We start from the raw sequence: 18681 nt of genomic DNA, 5'->3' as shown, positions 1-18681 counted from the left end.
GCAGGCACTGCAGAGATGAAAGACCTGCATGTGGAAAAAAAGAACACATTCTAAAAAATGATTAATTTAAAAATACATACTTCATTAAAAAAAACCTCAAAAAAGTGTACAGCATATTTAACCGCTTTGAGTTATTTCTTTATTAACTAATTTGGGTAAATGAAAAGGCTATGCTATACGGGGCATAGCCTGACAACTATAACAAGAACAATCATGCATTTTTCCAATTACAAATACAGACTAGACCGATAGTTGCTCATTGTAATTTAAAAAAAAGAGTCTATTTGGCATAATACCAATTTGGAGATTTGCAGTTATTTGTGTTCTTTTGTGTTATGTTTAACTTATAGAGCAACTCAGCTGAAATACAATATCGCAATCAAATAAAGGGGCCCTTACGAAAGGAAAATAATTGTAATATTGGTATTTATAATCAACAGTGCTTAGTTTGAAATACTCTGATATATAAATTACACTATAGTATAACTTAAGTAAACGGAGAAGTGGACCAATTTAGTCTGAATAATTCTCAAAATACAACAGTATAATACTGAAGGAGCCTACTTCTTATGCTGTTTTTTAGTATTTTATAGTGTATTTATTCGTTTTTTTATTGCTATTATTGTATTACTGTAGTAATAATTTTCTTTTGTATTGTCTCTTGAGTGTTATATGGCACTTTGGGAGGGTTTGGTGCTTACGTGTACATTCCCAAATGAAAGTGGACTGGATTAGACTTCTGGGATATGTGAATATTTAACACATATCGGTATCTTTGAAACACAGCATTTACTGTACATGTGTACGTTTAATTTTGTAGGACTTGGGGAAACGGTACCTCAAACAAATTAGTACAAAAATATCACGTGAAATACTGGCATATACACTACCTCCACTACCTCCTCCGTCTGTATTCGGAACAAAACGTGGCACTCTACCCTCGTGAACATTCGCATTGTACTGGAGAAAGTAATCTGTTGCTACAAAAATGGCAAGAAAAAATGGAATTAATATGAAAGAGAGACAGCCCATCTTAACACTTAAAAAGGTGTAGGTTTTTCCTCCAGAGAAACTGGAGTGTTCTAAAACTTTTGACCGGTAGTGTATACTCAATAAGTTGCAGTTTGATACAGAGGTCTACTAAATGGCACGCTTCCAGTTCACAGGTATAAACAATCTAATTGGACCAATGTAGTTTCAATAAGCAATAATTCACGAGACACATTAAATGTAGGATTCATACAGGTCACTTTTTATACGAAGCCTAATAAATGACAGGAGCTGGATTATATTTTCCCTAAATGATTATTCTTCTCGCAAAACGCCAAATATCCACGTCTACCATTTGCTTTGTCAGTTGCATCTATTCTGGCTTGCGGACGGCTGATGTGACGTCACAAATCCTGCACCAGCGTGACCCAGGTTTTCTCTGACACACGTCAAATTGTGCACACATTTGGAAAAACACTCAACCAGCGCGCACTCCCCCGCGTTGGTGCACGCCGCGTGTGGGCGCATATGGAAGTGGCAGGTGGCAGAAGCGCGCATCCACTCGCGCCTTTTAGCGGCACTTAGCGCCACTGCGGCCTGCAAGGTGGGGCAATTCACTGCTATTGTTGACAGAGGGATATTAGTACACATTGTTATAGTTATACAATATTGTGTGCTTTACTATTAAATGCACTGCAATCACGTAACTTAAAAAATATTGATCGGATGTTCTTAACGTTTCAAACAAATGCTCCCCCCTGAATGGGTGCAAAATTTAACCTGACAACAAAGTGAGCGTCCTTGTGGCATCCAACTTTCTTCTTTTTTGTTTTTTTAACTGTATCCATTTGTTACTAGTGGAAACCAAGACGCGGAGGGAACCACTGCAACACGGGACGCGCTTAATTAAACACTCAAACAAAAAACGGGGAGGCTGCCAATCACAGAGGAGGAGAGGATTCCTGCTTCCCGCTGCACAGTGCGCCTGGGGGACTATTTAGAGCGGGGGTGCGTCCAGGAGAGGACACACAACACAACAGGTGCAGCAAGCAGAGGGGGCTGCCATCCTCCAGAAGACGTGCATGGGGGAAATCGACGATGCATCTGAAAGGCAGGAAATAAACGGGTGAGCAATAGAAATAAATCATCGAGGAGCATGTATAATACTACAGTACTTTTATTGTTTCTTTGGTCACATTAACTTGTGCCACCATTTGTTATGTAAACTAGAAAGATGAGACACTTATCTCTACGGACAATTTCACAGTCACATATTTGTCCTATAATTCATAATGAACAAAATCTAAAATGAAATAACATTGCAAAACATTATTTTTATTCATACTTAAATAAGTAAAATGCTGGTGGGGTGAAATACATTAGTGAACATTGCAAGTTTGTACATGTAACACTGTTGCAAGACCAGACATGAATACAACGAACTTTTTCCATACTGAGAAATCAAGGGATGCTGGGGAGCACCTATTTTCTATTTTTATAAAATAGCGATTGTTCCCGTGTATAGTACAATAGAAAGTGTACATTGCCCCTAGTGAGCATTGTGTCCCTTCCCAAATCTAGTAGTGCAAGTTCAAGCTTGTTTTCAATTCTGCCCCATACAGCCATGAGGAAATAAAGGCTATTATGTTTTAAGCAACATATTATGATGGCAACTTAGTAATACCTGTTGTTTGTCCATCCATTCTCTATTGGGGGGGGGGGGGGGGGGGGGGGGGGGGGGGGGGGGGGGGAATATGCTGGAGCCTATCTCAGCTGACTTAGGGCGAGAGGCAGGGTACACCCTGGACTGGTCGCCAGCCAATCGACCCGTCACGCTCACATTTACCTGTTGCTTGTGCCATACTAATTCTAATAGGTTGTTTTGCATTTCCATCATTTTGTGTGCATTTGCAGAATGACAAAACGACAATGCAACCAGAGGTCACACAAAAGAGGAGAAAGTACCCTTTCCAGGTAAAAAAGAAAACCAAAAAAAAGTTGTGTCATTGGTTTACATAATGAGCTGAAGGCCGTGACAGTGTGGCAGTGTCCCGCTGCAAGCTGTGCCGTTTGATTGACAGCTGTCAGCTGCACTCCTCACTGCTGCTGCCGACGCCAACACACCTCATACACGCAGGTGCATGCGAGCATGCACTATATGAGTGACTGGTTGAGAGGCAGTGTAATGTTAGCTGGTGTTGCCAAGTACCGCCAGCTCACACTGCTCTGCTCCCTGAACGGTTACACTTTCACCAGCTTGGGGATTGCATTGTTATATTTGGGACCCCATTCCATGAAAATAGATCTATTTGTTGTGATTTAAGGGTACCCTCATTGTTCAGACAAGTATGCTGATAGCATGGACAAAGCCCAACTATCTCTGTGATGAGCATTATTGCAGTGGCCTTTGTGATAAACAAATATAAAAGTAATAAATGTCGGTAAAAACTGACTATACATGAGCGGTCAACTGACCAAAAATTGCAAGAATTTACATTTTGCACTTTTGGATCTTAAGGAGGTTCTACGTAGAAATCGGAGTGAGACAAAAAAAATTGGAGTAAGCAAGGCTGTTCATCAGCTGATCAAAAGACCAAGCTCAAAAAACCCTGAAACCTCGGCACCAGTAACAACCTTCATTTGAGTCGAGGATCGTTCTGTGTCTTGACAGGCGGCCAATCCAATCCTCCAGCTCCCCCCCCCACTAATCACATCCTCTCCTTGTCTGAATGCAAAGAGTGTTCTGTGGACGGTCGCAAGGCAGTGTCTTGTTAGCTGGTCTGTTTTGCGTACCAGCTTACCTGCGACTGCCCAACGACTGTCCACTTCATCTGCAAACACAGACGACTGCAATTCAAGGGCCATAGATAACATTTCAGAGCTTATGTGTTGTAGCAACAATGGCACTCATCTTGGTAAAGGACATTCATCCAAGTAGCTGACGCTGTTGGACAAAAGTATTGAGACGCAGCTCTTAATCAACTAACTGGTGGCTGGTCTGTACCCTGCAGCACCCCTTGATTTTAAATATCCTTGCCAAGACATTTTGGATAAATGTGTACTCCAAACTTTGTGGGAATCTTGTCCCAATACTCCTGCATATGCATGCACTTACCTTGCGCTTTGTGTATTGTTTGGGTCAGTCACAATGACATACATTGTCGTAAAACACAATTCAACACCATGCTGAATATTATTTGGCATAAATATAACTCACTGTCGCCTCCTGTGGTGTACAGTGGTAATGCAGGGCAGGCTGATCGTTGGCATGACGTCAATAGCACTGCAACAAAACAGAGGTCATGAGACATGGATTATAGACAAATGCTGTACACCTTAACCAATTTTAAAGGGAAATGCATTTTCTTGTGATTGATACAAACACCTTACTATTGACATCAGTCGGTAATACTGCAACAAAACAAAGGTTAGACATCATTTCTTCATATTCCCATGTTTGAGTCAATTTGTGTTCACTTTGTACAGTACTTACATTTCTATACTTGTATGTTTCTGAGGGGTCCTTCCGCCACCACAATATGAAAACAGCACATTACATATTATATTGCATCAATGTAGAAATACATTTTAATATAAAACATTGAGATGTTTCAGAGAAGAGACACGGGGCATGGTGAAATCCAACACTTTAGTGGCTTAACATTAGTGGTCTTGAGCACGATTGTCATTTTTTCAGCATAAGATGCAGTCAATGATCACGCTCACATAAACATGATCACCATTGCATCTATTGGCTAAAGAGAGAATGTTTGCATTCATGGTCCAACCGATAACAGTTCAAGTCCTGTCAGTCCAGGTCATCATGACGGATGGACGGACATCGTGTCCAATAAGCTGTGACTAGAACGCTATCATAGCTCCACACGCTTTTTGACGATGAGCTCTCGCACCAGCGTCGCAGCTTCTTGGCGAACGCTCTCCATGGGCTCATCAGCTCGCCAGAAGCGGACCACTTTCCCCTCAGGATTCACTAGAAATTTCCAAAAGTTCCACTTTGGAATTTTCTGCACAGAATCTGAAAAATATAAAATGTATTGCCATAAAGCAGTGGTTCTCAATTATTTTCTGTCATGCCCCCAGTGGGGGACAGAATTTGAAATACTATTGGAGAAACTCGAAACTCAAACCAGCGAAATGCAACCAAATGGAGAGCAGTGAAGCATACAAGCATATTCAAGAGTCAAATTGCATGCTGCGTACAACAAATTCATACATGTAGGCAGGTCTGCACTCCTGTTGAAAGTCCTCCCTGCCTCACCCCCCCCACCCCCAGACAGTCCACCGGCACCACCGTTTGAGAAGGATGCCATAAAGCAGGGGTGTCAAACTGCAGGTTTTCTTTCCAGCCGGTCACCAGAGCAGGTGATAATTTAATGATTTATGATAAACATCTTCAATTTGAGGGAAGGAGCTCATCACTTAAATCACCTGCTGAAGAAACTGGTTGGAGAGAACACCTGCAGGGTCTCAGCCCTCAATGGCACGAGTTGGACACATGTGCCATAAAGGAACCCTGGCATCTGTGGCGTCTGTGGCATTAAAAGGCAATTAAGATGTTAATATCGGCAAAAAGTATGATCATCTCCTTCACTTTTGATCATTTTAGGATACTTTCGGTCCAGGGATCAAAGGTTTCAAAGTATGAGGCAAGCCTCCGTTTAGTATTTTTGCAATTTACACTATCCATCTATATATGTATCTACAAGTGCCCTTCTATTCAGTATCTGTCTATCATCTACCTATGCATCCATTTTTTTTTATCGAGTAGATAATTAAATAACCTCTCTCATTCAGAGATGACGTAGTACTCCTTTAACGAATTTATTCATAGGAGTTAATTATACAAGTAACACTATTAGAAGTCAAATAACGCACACAAGTCATAAGAGTCTGTTTGCCATTGCCATGGTGCGTTAAGGTGCTCATACCTGTAAGGAATGTGAAGGCCGGTTCAGCCTCTGAGCCCATTATTTTGATTTTGCCAAAGAAGGGAAATGTAACGCCGTATGTGGACTTGGCCAAGGCCTCGATGTCCCGGCTGGTTCCGGTCTCGGTGTCGCCAAACTGTCCACAAGGGAAGGCCAGGACGTTAAAGTGAGACGTTCCCAGCTCCCTGTGGAGATCCTGAAGAGACCTATAAGCCGCTTCCGTCTGCTCGCTGTGGCTCGCCACGTTTACAACCAGAGAAGCCTGCATAGAAGGAAACGTCTTACATCACTCTAAAATACATATTAAATGGGTTTTCTTTAGTCAATACTGCTTTAAACAAAAGCAACTTGCAGAGTTTGCATGGGTGTCGCAAAGCCAGTTGATGATGTGGACTTACTTTTCCTCTGTACTTCTCCAGAGAAACAATCCTCCCTTTGGCGTCTTTCACCTCGAAGGAATAAAAGTCCTTCGGTTTTCGGGGCTTCACCAGCTGCGTCTGTAGCAGGAACAAACAGCCCACACCGACCGTCATGCTCAACAGAACCGTCAACTTCTTCACTCTAGGCCCGGAGGACTTGGCGGGGTAGCCCCCTAAGGCCTCCATCTTGGAGGGGGAAGAAAGAACCCGAGGGGCGGAGATGAGGCAAAGAAGAGGGGCACGTAGAGTCAAGCTAGCAAGAAACACGGCAAAACCGGAAATTGTGTAATCCTTCAAAATAAGATTACTACCGGAAGTACACTGTGTGAAAATACAAATCACATACGTGAAATGTAAACGCTTTTAAAGCGTAAGAGGCCCGTAAAATTCACTCACACGTTTCACCCGAGCGAAAAAAACGTCAACTTCCCCCAAAGTGTTGTAAATTTAATTATTTTTTCCTCACTCAAAACAAGTCGGTCTACTACTTCTGCTTGGAATATACATCCATCAGTCCAACAATTTTCTATACTGGTTGTCCTCACTAGGATCACGGTTGAGCTGGAGCCTATCCCAGTTGACTTAGATGTGGGATACTCCCTGGACTGGTCGCCACGCAGTCACAGGGCACTGAAATATACATATGAAGTCTTAATTCAGTTTGGGGGATTTTAACTCACATACACTGCGTTATTTTCTTACATATACACAATTCCAAACATCAAGAGAGACACACACTTATCATTCCAGGCACATTTGCAAAAAACAGTAAGAGTTTAGAAGTACCACAACACGCAAAACACATTCTTCACATTTCTTTACATAAAAAAGAGGCCCTGGGACATCATGGAAGCATTTGAGTATGTTTAATGTATTCATTTCATTGTTTTACAGGGTGAAAATGAGGCATGTGTGACGTCATACAAACGCTTTCGGACGTGGCTCATCCACAGGCACAGTTGGCAGAGTCCTGCTGCGAGTACACCTTTCACCACTGGGCGTCGCTGTTGGCCCAACTTTGAGTTTGATGCTGTCTGCCAGAGGCTGGAGCTGGACTCTCCCACTAGACAGCATGAAGCAGCACAGGGGAGAGCAGAAGGTAGTGTTTCTCTTTAATTTGTGGAAGCTTTCGGCCATTATGTGAAACACTTGATCAACATTTAGAGCATTTGTGTGGAAAATTGATGTAACACACATAAGGTCAACTGTGTGGGTAGTTGCACATTGTGGTGCACCTATGGTGTCAGAGCTGAACATCACACCTTGTGGTGAAACTGTTAACACTCTTTTACAGCCACTTCTAGTGAACAAAAAGTTGGTAAAACCTGTGAAGCCTACATGTGCAATAATAATTACTATCATTCACTTCATGAAAGGGCTCTTAAACATATGTCTTTCTGGTGTAATAGTTTCTGTATTTTTTTTTTTTTTTTACAGATTCAACGCTAATTAGAGACACCTCTCTCTGTGAGCCTAAAACGACAACAAAAGCACAGAGCATCACAAGCTCACGGCGGCGCTCATTCAGTGTTAAAGCCCCACAGCAGGTTTGTTCACAAAAGAAAAGTGCACACACAACCTTTAAAGACATGGGGAACATGTTTTTGTTTGTTTATTTACTTTGCAGGAATGGATTTGGACTGCTCATGAAGATGTGCAATCAACTGGTATTTGGCTACACACTTCTAGAAAACACACTGGCTGCAATAAAGACAGTATTAGACATATATATTGGGTTTTTTTCCAGATTGTGAAGAAATTCAAAGTGATGTGAGGCCGTTTTGTGTTCTGAACACACCTTTGACGAGTCTGCACGATAAGTCAGCCCTCAAGTTGGCCGCACCATCCCTGGTAAACGACTACTGTAAGAATCTATGCTGTCTAGCTGTGTATTTAATAAATACATACAGTCATGGAAAAAATAGTAATACAGAATAAATAGTAATTCATCTACATAGCACTACTAGCTACCTATGCGAACTTATACCTATCAACACTCACCTACAGTACCTAGCAGTCTAAATTTCTTTACTTACCTGGAAACCTACTCATATACACCGTATTGGCCATCTTTTTTTTTTGGATCATCCAGAGAAAAGGTCTTAAAAAGACGGGTTGTCTTATATTCAGAGTCCAGCGATGTATACATGCAAACAACAGCTGGTGCCAAACGACTTTCCCCAAGCAAGTCCAAGCTTTTCTACCTGTCACTCACACACCGGCTGATATACAGCCGTGGCACAGTCGCAAAGCTTGTTAGCGAGGAGTTATGATGCTAATTTTAAGATAATGCTGATGAAGGAAGCAGAGTTCTCAAACTGTCAAGCAGCTAAGAAATATAACCTTTTTCTTGTAATCTACTACCAATTGTTGTTCCACTGATATTGACAAAATAATTTGTCTTAGAAATATTTTTTCCAAAGTGTTTGTTATATTCAGGGTTGTCTTATAGTCTGTTCGGTACGGTACGTACCTACCAGGTTTACAGTGACACCAACATAGACTAACTCTTACCTACCTTGCTACCTACCAAGCTATCTAGCTATCTACCTGCCTTCACTTCCTGTCTCCTCCCTTTCAGACACAAATCTCCTTGACTGCAGCTGTAATGGCCTCCTTGCATTAGCTCTGGACTCATCTGTTTACATTTGGAATTCAGAAACACGCTCTCTGCTGGGACGTTTGGACCCGCGTCTAGAACCGGGCCTAGACCGCCGCCACACTGTCTCATGTCTGTGCTGGAGCACAGATGGCCGTGTTCTATCTATTGGCACCAGGCGAGGGGAGGTGCAGGTACACGCTGGGGGTGGGGAGATCAGGGGTGTCGGATGCGTCATGATGGATGAATCAGCAGTGAGTATGATGTGTTCCTCTCGCCCTGACTCTGCAGTTGTGGGACGTTGAACGGCAGCAGAATGTGAGCACTCTGCCTTCGCACTTGTCTGCGGTTCGAGCTCTTTCCTGGAAACAGCAGCTTCTTAGCAGGTAGCAACATAGCATTGATGGAACCCCAACAAGGTTTTGACCACCAATGGCATTGTGGCAACTGCTCGAAGTCACTAGTCAGTTACTGTCAGCGTCAGCGGCTTGACAAATAGTCAACCCACACTGTTGTAACTACTGTGCTGACTCCTCAAAAAGACAACATTTATATTCGTCCTTAAAACCATGTTGTCAATGGCAGCAAATAACAACAGGCAGATTGGAATAAAAAGAATATCATACGCTCAACAAAAATCTAAATGCCTCACTTTTTGTTTTTGCTCCAATTTTTCATGAGCTGAACTCAAAGATGTGAAACGTTTTCTATGTACACAAAAGGCCTATCTCTATAAGAGAGGAGAAATATGATCTTAGGAAAAAATTCAACTTGAAACACTTCTATGCAATAACAACGCTGGAAACCCACAGCATTTCAGTATGCGGAATGAAATGATGGAACGGATTGAGCAACTAAAATAATGCACCAAGATGAGCGAATTCCAAAAACAATACAAGCAGCTGATGTTTGCTAAATACAAGACAGAAGAGTCATGAACTTGCTTTCTTATGCTTATTATTATTATTATTATTATTTTATTGATTATTATATTTATTGTTCTGTCATGCTGGTTTTTATTTATGAGTATTTGTTTTTTATTACACTGATTATTATTTGGAATAATATTATTTGGAATACAGGAAGTGAATAATATGTACTGCACAAGATGTGTGTGTGTGTGTGTGTGGGAGGGGGGGGGGTAGGATTAAATAAGATTTGCTTCTTTCTCCTCCTTTTGGACATGTGGAACTGTGAAATGATTGATGAGGTGTATTCCATTGTAACCTGCATGCATGTTCAAATCAAATGAAACCATGTTTTTCATAGTTTTTTGTCAGGGAAAAATAGTCTTACATTTCATACAGGCATTCTTACAGAACATAAATGTAATTTAAACAACATATGTGCCTTGTGTTGATGAAATTACTGACGTTTTTGTGCTTTGGCAGTGGCTCAACCTTGGGACACATCCATCATTATGACCCCCAGGCTCCAGCTCCTCTAGTGGGCGCTGTTGTCCAGCAGGAGGGCCTGTGCAGCCTTCAGTGGTCACCTGATGATGAGTGGCTGGCTAGTGGATCCACAGACGGCCTCCTCCACATTTGGGACCGTGATGTCATGGGCCTCACAAGGTCACATCAGCCAGTTGCTACAATGAAGCAGCCAAGCGCTGTCAAGGTAGGCAGAATTTATGTACCTAATGCAGGGGCTGCTTTGTCTAAAGTACGATGTTTACTCTCAGGCAATGGGATGGTGTCCATGGCAGAGAAAGATGATTGCTACAGGTGGAGGATGGAAAGATGGGAGGCTTCGGATTTGGGACACAGAGTCAGTGACTTGTGTCAGTTCTGTAGACAGCGACTCACAGGTGCTGTTAACGTCACACAGGCACTGAACACTTAGAGACAATAAACCATTGACTCTACTGTCTTATACTCCGACTGCAGATCTGCGCTCTGCGCTGGACGGAGGCCACCAGACGCCTGGTCACAGGTCACGGCTTTCCCCATCACAGCGCCATCTTCTGGGAGTGGGAGTTATCTTCACTCAGGCCAAGCAGCTGCCTGGCAGGTAAAAGAGGCTAAAACAATTACTGTCATTTCCGGTTCTTAAAGTTTTAACCCTGCGTCTTATTTAGCGGTGTGGCTAATTCATGGCCATGTTCCAAACTTGTAATCTCCTTTACTTCAGAACTACTACTAATTGTTTAAATACTGTGCCGCTCGCGAATCAGTGAGGAAACTGTAGATCTTTCTTTGGCAGGAGCCAATCACAAGCTATAAAGGAACTCACGACAAGCTTGTCAATCCATTGGAAATGGCAGGAGGTCATTACTCAATATAACAGTCTGACTCACGCCGCCATCTTAGAAATAGCGCTAAAATCATCACATAGCAACTTAACACTCAAATGGTAGGTAAGAAATATACAAGTACAAGCATACAAGTACCAATACGAGTTTAGAATAAGAAGGAGGCACAGGCAGCTGAATGAATCACGTAGGGTAGTGAAACGTTTTTATGATATTTGATAGACATTTTATTTCAAATTAAGTGTGGTCAACATGTAAATAAGCCACCTCACAGGTGTGGCATATCAAGATGCTGATTAGACAGCATGATGATTGCACAGGCGTGCCTTCAGTTGGCCACAATAAAAGGCCACTCCAAAATGTGCAGTTTCACTGTATCGGGTGTGGTCCAAAAAACAGTCAATATCTGGTGTGACCACAGTTTGCCTCAAATACCGTATACGCCGATCCAGAGCATCCCACACACGGTAGTTATCTTCACAACCAATAAAAACGCACCTGTGCTTGTTTCCATCACATAGGCGCCTGCCCATGCCTTAACCCCACTGCCGCCGTGGGCCACTCAATTTCAACATTAGTCTTGTAAAAAATAAAAAATAAAAAAGTCTTACCGCTTTAAAATTCGGACTTTATTGTTGTAAAATTACAACTTTATTTTCACATCAGAACCACTTTGTTCTTGTAAAAATGATGACTTCATTTTCATGAAATGAACTACATTAATACATAGAACTTGTAAAATTCCACTTTCATTCTAGTTCAAGTTCAAATTGTTGCTCCTGATATTTTGAATAACACCATTTTTTTTCAAAATAGAATTATGACTTCATGCACCGAAAATGTACAATTTATACATGTTGCATTTCAGCTTTATTTACTGTAAAATGATGGGGTTTTCCTGGTCATATTAAGACCCCCCCCAACATCACAGCACAACTAAAGCCGAGTTCAAAACATTAAATTGACAGTCGGACTGCCAATGATGACCTCATCGTTAAGATATTTGCACACTTGTTGGGCCCACTCACTCTTATCACCAAGGATTCAGCAAATGTCAACATTTGATGTAAGGTCGCATTTTTTGGAGTTGTGCAAAGGAATCCAGACCTGTATGGAGTAAGAATTCCACAATGCATTTTAAGAATGTTACTATTGTATGCCCTGATCACCAAGGACACCATTCTGCATAAAATGTCAAATATGAATGTCTTTGTTGCTTTTTCCAGGTCATTCAAATCGTATCCTGCACGTGGCCTTAAACCCTGATGCTAGCCAGCTGTTCACTGTTGGAGCGGACCAATGCCTTTCCATCTGGGACATCTAATTTCCACCGTGTCACCTCCACTCCACGAACACACACTCCTGTTACTTTTGCTCGACTAACTGCATTGTCTGAGCATCCTAACCGCTTTAATTTCACCCGAGGGTGACAGTATGGATCTTCCTGTTGGTAAAAAAATGGTGTCGCATCCAAATAACTTGCACTTAGGTACAAGTTATGATGATGATCTTGAAATCTGCAGTTGCTCAGAAATGGCTCCCAACATGTATAAATCTACAATTGACCTTCTGATCGCTAAGAGAAGTCAACAAAGCTTCTGGATATTCTAGAACAGTGGTTCTTAACCTGGGTTCGATCGAACCCTAGGGGTTTGGTGAGTTGGTCCCAGTGGTTCGGCGGAGCCTCCGCCACGGAGGTTAAGACACACCGGACCCATCGTGTCAATTCGTGTTTACTCGCCGCCGCTTAGCCATCACTGGCTGCAGATAATCACATTACATTGCTTGCCTTGGCCAATCAGTGCTGCGAAGAATTTAGCGCGCTCATGGTGTGTTCCATTTGTACTTGGAAGTCGGAATTTCCGAGTTACTAGCGGGAACACCCGACTGAAACGCCCCCCCAAGGCGGAATGTTCAACTTGGAAGTCAGAGCATCCACGCCACCTCCGAGTTAACAATCAATGATAGCTGCCTTGTGTGTAAACGATAAATAATCAATAAATAATTTATAAAAAATATTGCTATAGTGTGAAGTTTTTCTGGCTTGGCAACTGGAACGCTTTTAACTCGGAGATCACGTCACTCTCACTCCGACACCCAGTTCTGAGTACAAATGAAACGCACCATCAAGTAGTCAACGTGTGACTGATGTGGTAGCATGCCGTGTGATTTCATTCTTAATATTTGAATCCATACTAACTATGTCGAGCAAAAAAAGAAAGTGGTGGGATGAATATGTACAGCATGGGTTCACATTTATCACGAACCGTGATGGGAGTCAGCGTCCTGTCTCTGTCATTTTGTGCACCAGTAAACAAACATATACCTATAAACAAACTTATACTGTACCTATGTCTTGAATTTGAAAAAAAATTATATTTTATTTTTCACTAAATAAGGGTTCGGTGAATGGGCATATGAAATTGATGGGGTTCGGTACCTCCAACAAGGTTAAGAACCACTGTTCTAGAACCTTCCGCACCACTGACTAAAAGATTTAGGTGACTGCATGTATAAGTTTGACTCTGACACAATCTCAAATAAATTCAAACTTGTGCACCCAACAATTTGTACGTTGTATAGTCAATCTGCCCTGGAAAAGAACAGGTTCAAATAAATCATTAAAATGAATACTGTACAACAGGGGTCACCAACGTGGTGCCTGCGGGCACCAGGTAGCCCCCCACGACCACATGAGGTACCCGCAAGCCTGCTTTTCATTCAGGTTTTCAGTTAATAATGAAAGAAGAGTAGAAAGAAATGCATTCTGAAATACAAAATGTGAGCTGTGGACACCAGTATTTTGTTAATGTTTGGTAAAACAAGCATATTTGATCTGTTTGGGTTTAAAATAAGCTCTGAAAAGAAATGTTACAAAAATGAGTAGATCTTGGCCATTTTCATTTTGTAAAAGTAGCTCTCACAAGGAAAAACATTGGTGACCCCCGGTTTATATCATTCATTCCCATGATGATGTAAACATCCAACTACAGCTGTATATACATGCAACATTTCCCTCATATACAATATCTTAGCGTCTGGTTATTGCACCATACGCTTCTTTAATATGAACCATCCTTGTGCTTCGCGTTACCCACAAAACAATGTTAGCCGAATGTTAGTCAAAGTCTCTAAGTGCAGCTGAAAATGTGTCGTGTCTTGGTTTAAATAAACGGCACGTTACGATGTGCGTTGGTGTTGAGAAACGTCTCACTTGTGGTCGACAAAACCACATGGGACGTTTTGTAAGAAAAAAAGTATGGTGAGGATTTCCTTTGAAATGTAGGACAAAGCAAATAAGAGTGTTACGTTACGTTAAATATTTTTTAAAAAATAATAATTTCTGCCAGCGAGTGCTTCAATAATCTTTTTTGAATTCAGCTCACTGACGCGCAGTAAGTGGGTCATCATATGCATTATAACTTTCATGCTCAACGTCAGGTGTTTTGCTCCCATTTGAACAGCGACAGAATCACTCACACTGGGTACAGTTTTATTTGCATCACATTGAAATGTGTTGTGTATTTTTAACAGTGCGCGTGTCATTCAAAAGACAGCCAACAGTTTAATTTGAGCTGACCTTGGTATTGGAGCATTGTTGGCCCCCCCATTCAGTGTCCACATTTTTTCACATGACTGTAAATTACATTCATAGCGCCTCCTAGAGATTGTGCTCAAAATGCTTTGTGCACACAGATAACGTTTTTGGAGTAAGACTTATGGGTAATTAGTTGAGAAGTCCCGCCCGTATCCATGCAAAGATGTTTTGCTTGATGGCAGCCATATTTTTCAACCAACCTTGCTCAAATTTTAAAAAAACGTGCTTGTTAGTGACCTAAAGGTGTGTCCCAAATGTGTTGGTAGTTTGGCTAAACACCCCAAAGTTACAGTGGCTGTTTTCTAGAGCGGATTGAGCTGTGTGAGAAATTTCAAGTCCAACTTACACAATAACAGGGCCACCGAGGAAAAATAATACCACAGCCAATACAGAAGGAGTCCATGTTTCGACAAATTTTCACCCTTTAGTGTGGAGCGGTTAAGGAATGGAAGTTAGCATCCTGAACTGTGACTTGATCCAGAACAGTGCATCGTGCAGCTTTGCAATGACATTTCTTTGCATGTAATACAGTCAAACTTCATTTTCGTTGGCTTCAGTTTTTGGAAGATTCCGTTTTCGTCCAAAATATTCTCCAACATTTCGTTTGCCCTGTACAGTATCATTCTGCGAAGTCGTGTGCCCAAACAAAGCACCCTACGCATTGGTGACTCAGTCGCTATGCATTTTGAATTGAGTGAGACTGCTAAATAACACGCCATGGGGCTAAAAAAAGTTGCGAGTGCCAGCATTTTGAGAAAGAACGTGAGAAACACAATTGAATTCAATCTCCACTTAGAAGTCTGCATCAACAGTAAGTTCCATCTAGTCATCATTAATAATTATTTCACATTGTTTTCTGCATGTAAAACTGTAATTAATTGGAGTTTACATGATTTCCTATGGGAAAAATTCTTAGTTTTTGTATGTTTTGGTTTTATCTGGTCAAATTAATAACAAAAACCCACATACTTCTGTAAATCGAGTTAAGGTATGAGTTGCTAACCAAATGATTGGTCATTTAATGGCTTTTGAGGCAAATGTAGATGAATTCACATGAAAAAAAAATGTTTGCAGCATCAGTCTTTGTCAAGACTTGACATCACCTTTCACACACATTCTTATGACTCGTGTTCATGAGTCTCATGTCTTTTTTTTTTCCACAGGGCCCCCCGACTGAAGACCTGAGATGTTCAGGACAGGAACAGCCCCAAACCACAATGTTCGATGTGGCTGACTCAGGCTTTCGCATCCTCCCAGCGTATAAAAGAGATGCATCAAGGTGGGCTTCGTCTCGATCGCAATGTTCTCACCGGCTTATTTGAGTGGCTTTCTGTCTGCCGTGGCTCTTCTCATTGCCACGCCAAGTGAGTATGACCCTTTGGAATCATTGTGTCGGTTAGTGATCCCTGCATTTACGACTATTACATCTGTCCACAGATGATGCAGCAGAGATTATTGGCGGGAGTGAAGTGAGGCCCCACTCACTGCCATTCATGGCTCTGCTGGAGAGCAAAAACCCAAAGTGTGGAGGGACTCTGATCCATCCACAATGGGTTCTGACTGCAGCCCACTGTGCTGAGTAAGACTATTGTATAAGGAGGAAATTATCCAAATATCCGTCTTCGAATAATGCAAATTTTTACACGTTTTTTTAAAAGATCTGCTTGTTCAGGGGTGTTCAAAGTGTGGCCCAATAAGCCTCCCCTCAGAGAATAAAACCTGAATTTTGGGGAGTTTTCTGCTCTCGATAACCGATAAACTGATAAAAATACAGTATAGTTGACAATCTGTGCAGAGTGGGAGAAGGCTAGCGCACGTACAATGGTGCGTTCAAAGACTGTCAAACAAAGTGGGACACTCGCAACAAACAACATAAACATGCAAAAACTTTAAACTATATTATTTTTAAAATAAAATGAATAGCCCATATTTCCAAAATTGCTATGCATTTACTTAAAATTGTATTTAGTTATTTTCAAATGTATTTTGTTTTTGTGTGTATTTTCTTTTATCATTGTGCCTGAAAGGTTTCCTCGGCCCAGTTTGGCCCTGCCCACGAACCGGTACTGGGCCACGGCCCGGTGCTTGGGGACCCCTGCTGTAGAATATTATAATAATACATAACAATAATGTGATATGTATATTCCTTATATTATTTATATTTCTACCACCCCCTCAGGCAATATCATCACTTTATTATACAGTATGAGGAAGCTATTCTACATTGACATCTCTTGGTTGTCATGCACACAGTATCAAGAGGGTGCTCCTTGGTGTACACAACATGAAGAATCCGGAGAAGGAGTCCCGCCAGATCAGAAACGTCAAAAGCCAATTTCCTCATCCTTGCTACGATGATAATGAAAAGGTCAACGACCTCAAGTTGCTCAAGGTGAGATGTTGTATGCTCAAAACGATGGGATTGCTGACAACATCAAGACGGACAGAAAAGCAATCATGTGGAAATGCTGTCATGGTTTCATTGCTGTCATGTCGTCCCACGTGCCGTTTTAAGCAGCATACATCAGCATTCGTTTAGAATTCCTTTCGGAAAGTTTGTTACTTTAAGAAAGAAAGCGTTTTCAACTGGAATCGCTAACTTGTTCAATTGTAGCTAGACAAAGCTGTGAAGGCGACAAAGGCAGTGAGCGTTCTGCCGTTGCCTAAAACCGGCAGAGATCCGTTGGCTGGCAGCAGCTGCGTGGTGGCCGGATGGGGGGTGACGAACAACGCCGCCAAGCACATGTCCAACGTCCTCATGTCTGTCAATGTGACTGTAGTAGACAGAGTCAAGTGCAACTCTCGTGACTACTACAATCTCAACCCGATCATCACGAAGGGCATGATATGTGCTGGTTCTGATGGTAGAAGGGTGGCGGACACCTGCTCTGTAAGTGATCATTTGTGCCAAGGCGTTCATCAAACTAACAAACCAAAAAACCCTACCGAACACTTTTTTGTGTTTTGTTTTTAGGGAGACTCTGGTGGTCCGCTATTGTGCAAAGGAGTCCTGGTCGGTGTCACTTCGTTTGGACATAAGTGTGGTATCATTAAAAAGCCTGGAGTGTACTCTTTTCTTTCAGCCAAGCAACTCGAGTGGATCAAAAACATCATCAAGAAAAACTAAATATACTTTTTTTATTCTGTATTTTGGGCCATTTCAATAAAATAAAGAAATTCAGGCTTGCTCATTTGGAACTGACTGTCACTCTTCATTTTCAGCTAGTAACCATTGCACACAATCATTTGCACGCAATCATAATTGTGTGCAAAACATTCATTTGATGACACCAAGTATGACACCATCACTGTTTCGTGGTTGTAAAAAAATTGCATATTTAAGCAAATTTGACATACTTTTTACAATCAAAAGAGCCATTTTGCCTCCTCTTCCAGTAAAGAAAAATGGTCCGGCGCTGCAAAACATGACAACTTTCTAAAGTTTTAATCTTTTTCAAATTTTACCTGTTATAACAACAGAAGTGCGGAGTGCATGTGCAGGCCTACTTCGAAATCATTTAAACACTGAGCTACGTCGGCCTTTTGAGTCGCGCCTGTATTTCTGTCAAATTAAAACAAGATGTAGGCCACCTTAACATAAAAAAGCCCATCAGAGTTCACATATCTGCGTATCAGTGCTGTCTGCTCAATATTGTTTACATCACCTGACTTATCACAGGCAACTGAATATACTTGCACTGAATTAATGTCATCCACTCCTTGAAAGCATGTTTGCTATACTCAACCTTTCGTAGTAGTTGTGAAATCGTTCCCTTACGCCCATCTGCAATTGGGTACTTTTCAGAAAAAGCTGAGTGCTTGTTTTGAAAATATCTTTCAACATTCCATTTTCTGTTGTTTGCTAATTTCCC

General features: G+C 41.6%; 3 protein-coding genes across 4 annotated transcripts; 2 read left to right on the top strand and 1 right to left on the bottom strand.

Moving 5' to 3' along the window:
- Positions 1–435: 435 nt before the first annotated feature.
- Positions 436–6582, bottom strand: gpx8 (glutathione peroxidase 8 (putative)). Of its 2 annotated transcripts, XR_008570057.1 has the most exons (5): positions 6338–6582; positions 5940–6201; positions 4484–5026; positions 4208–4401; positions 436–2094 (listed from the first exon to the last, which is right to left on the bottom strand). XR_008570057.1 is itself a non-coding variant. In XM_054773445.1 (3 exons), the coding sequence occupies exons 1-3, from the start codon at positions 6542–6544 to the stop codon at positions 4863–4865; spliced, it is 633 nt and encodes a 210-aa protein (XP_054629420.1). In that variant the 5' UTR covers positions 6545–6582; the 3' UTR covers positions 4457–4862. The 2 variants fall into 2 exon arrangements, 1 of the variants encoding a protein (XP_054629420.1); XM_054773445.1 differs by lacking the exons at positions 436–2094; positions 4208–4401 and having other exon boundaries at positions 4457–5026.
- Positions 6583–7204: 622 nt separating this feature from the next.
- On the top strand, positions 7205–13618 carry LOC129179413 (cell division cycle protein 20 homolog B-like). Its single transcript, XM_054772617.1, has 11 exons — positions 7205–7210; positions 7253–7457; positions 7796–7905; positions 7986–8025; positions 8106–8222; positions 8940–9157; positions 9249–9343; positions 10349–10577; positions 10642–10767; positions 10847–10970; positions 12438–13618. Exons 1-11 carry the CDS (start codon positions 7205–7207, stop codon positions 12533–12535), a joined length of 1368 nt encoding a protein of 455 aa, XP_054628592.1. The 3' UTR covers positions 12536–13618.
- Positions 13619–16028: 2410 nt separating this feature from the next.
- LOC129179906 (granzyme A-like) lies at positions 16029–17985 on the top strand. The gene is made up of 5 exons (XM_054773736.1): positions 16029–16173; positions 16247–16388; positions 17063–17201; positions 17424–17699; positions 17784–17985. The coding sequence occupies exons 1-5, from the start codon at positions 16110–16112 to the stop codon at positions 17934–17936; spliced, it is 774 nt and encodes a 257-aa protein (XP_054629711.1). The 5' UTR covers positions 16029–16109; the 3' UTR covers positions 17937–17985.
- Positions 17986–18681: the final 696 nt, after the last annotated feature.

Source organism: Dunckerocampus dactyliophorus, chromosome 4 (assembly GCF_027744805.1).
Source record: "Dunckerocampus dactyliophorus isolate RoL2022-P2 chromosome 4, RoL_Ddac_1.1, whole genome shotgun sequence".
Lineage (NCBI taxonomy): Eukaryota > Metazoa > Chordata > Actinopteri > Syngnathiformes > Syngnathidae > Dunckerocampus > Dunckerocampus dactyliophorus.
Note: the sequence above shows the minus strand (reverse complement) of the source record. Positions and strands in the feature narration are given on the sequence as shown.

Excerpts from the sequence above, each read along its gene's own strand:
- gpx8 (XM_054773445.1), bottom strand. The coding sequence starts at position 6,544 with ATGGAGGCCTTAGGGGGCTACCCCGCCAAGTCCTCCGGGCCTAGAGTG. Across the intron at positions 6,202-6,337 it reads TGGAGAAGTACAGAGGAAAA|GCTTCTCTGGTTGTAAACGT; the intron begins GTAAGTCCACAT and ends CCTTCTATGCAG. Across the intron at positions 5,027-5,939 it reads GGCCTTCACATTCCTTACAG|ATTCTGTGCAGAAAATTCCA; the intron begins GTATGAGCACCT and ends TATATTTTTCAG.
- LOC129179906 (XM_054773736.1), top strand. The coding sequence starts at position 16,110 with ATGTTCTCACCGGCTTATTTGAGTGGCTTTCTGTCTGCCGTGGCTCTT. Across the intron at positions 16,174-16,246 it reads TCTTCTCATTGCCACGCCAA|ATGATGCAGCAGAGATTATT; the intron begins GTGAGTATGACC and ends ATCTGTCCACAG. Across the intron at positions 16,389-17,062 it reads ACTGCAGCCCACTGTGCTGA|TATCAAGAGGGTGCTCCTTG; the intron begins GTAAGACTATTG and ends TCATGCACACAG.
- LOC129179413 (XM_054772617.1), top strand. Across the intron at positions 8,223-8,939 it reads ATCCCTGGTAAACGACTACT|ACACAAATCTCCTTGACTGC; the intron begins GTAAGAATCTAT and ends CCTCCCTTTCAG. Across the intron at positions 10,971-12,437 it reads GCCAAGCAGCTGCCTGGCAG|GTCATTCAAATCGTATCCTG; the intron begins GTAAAAGAGGCT and ends TGCTTTTTCCAG.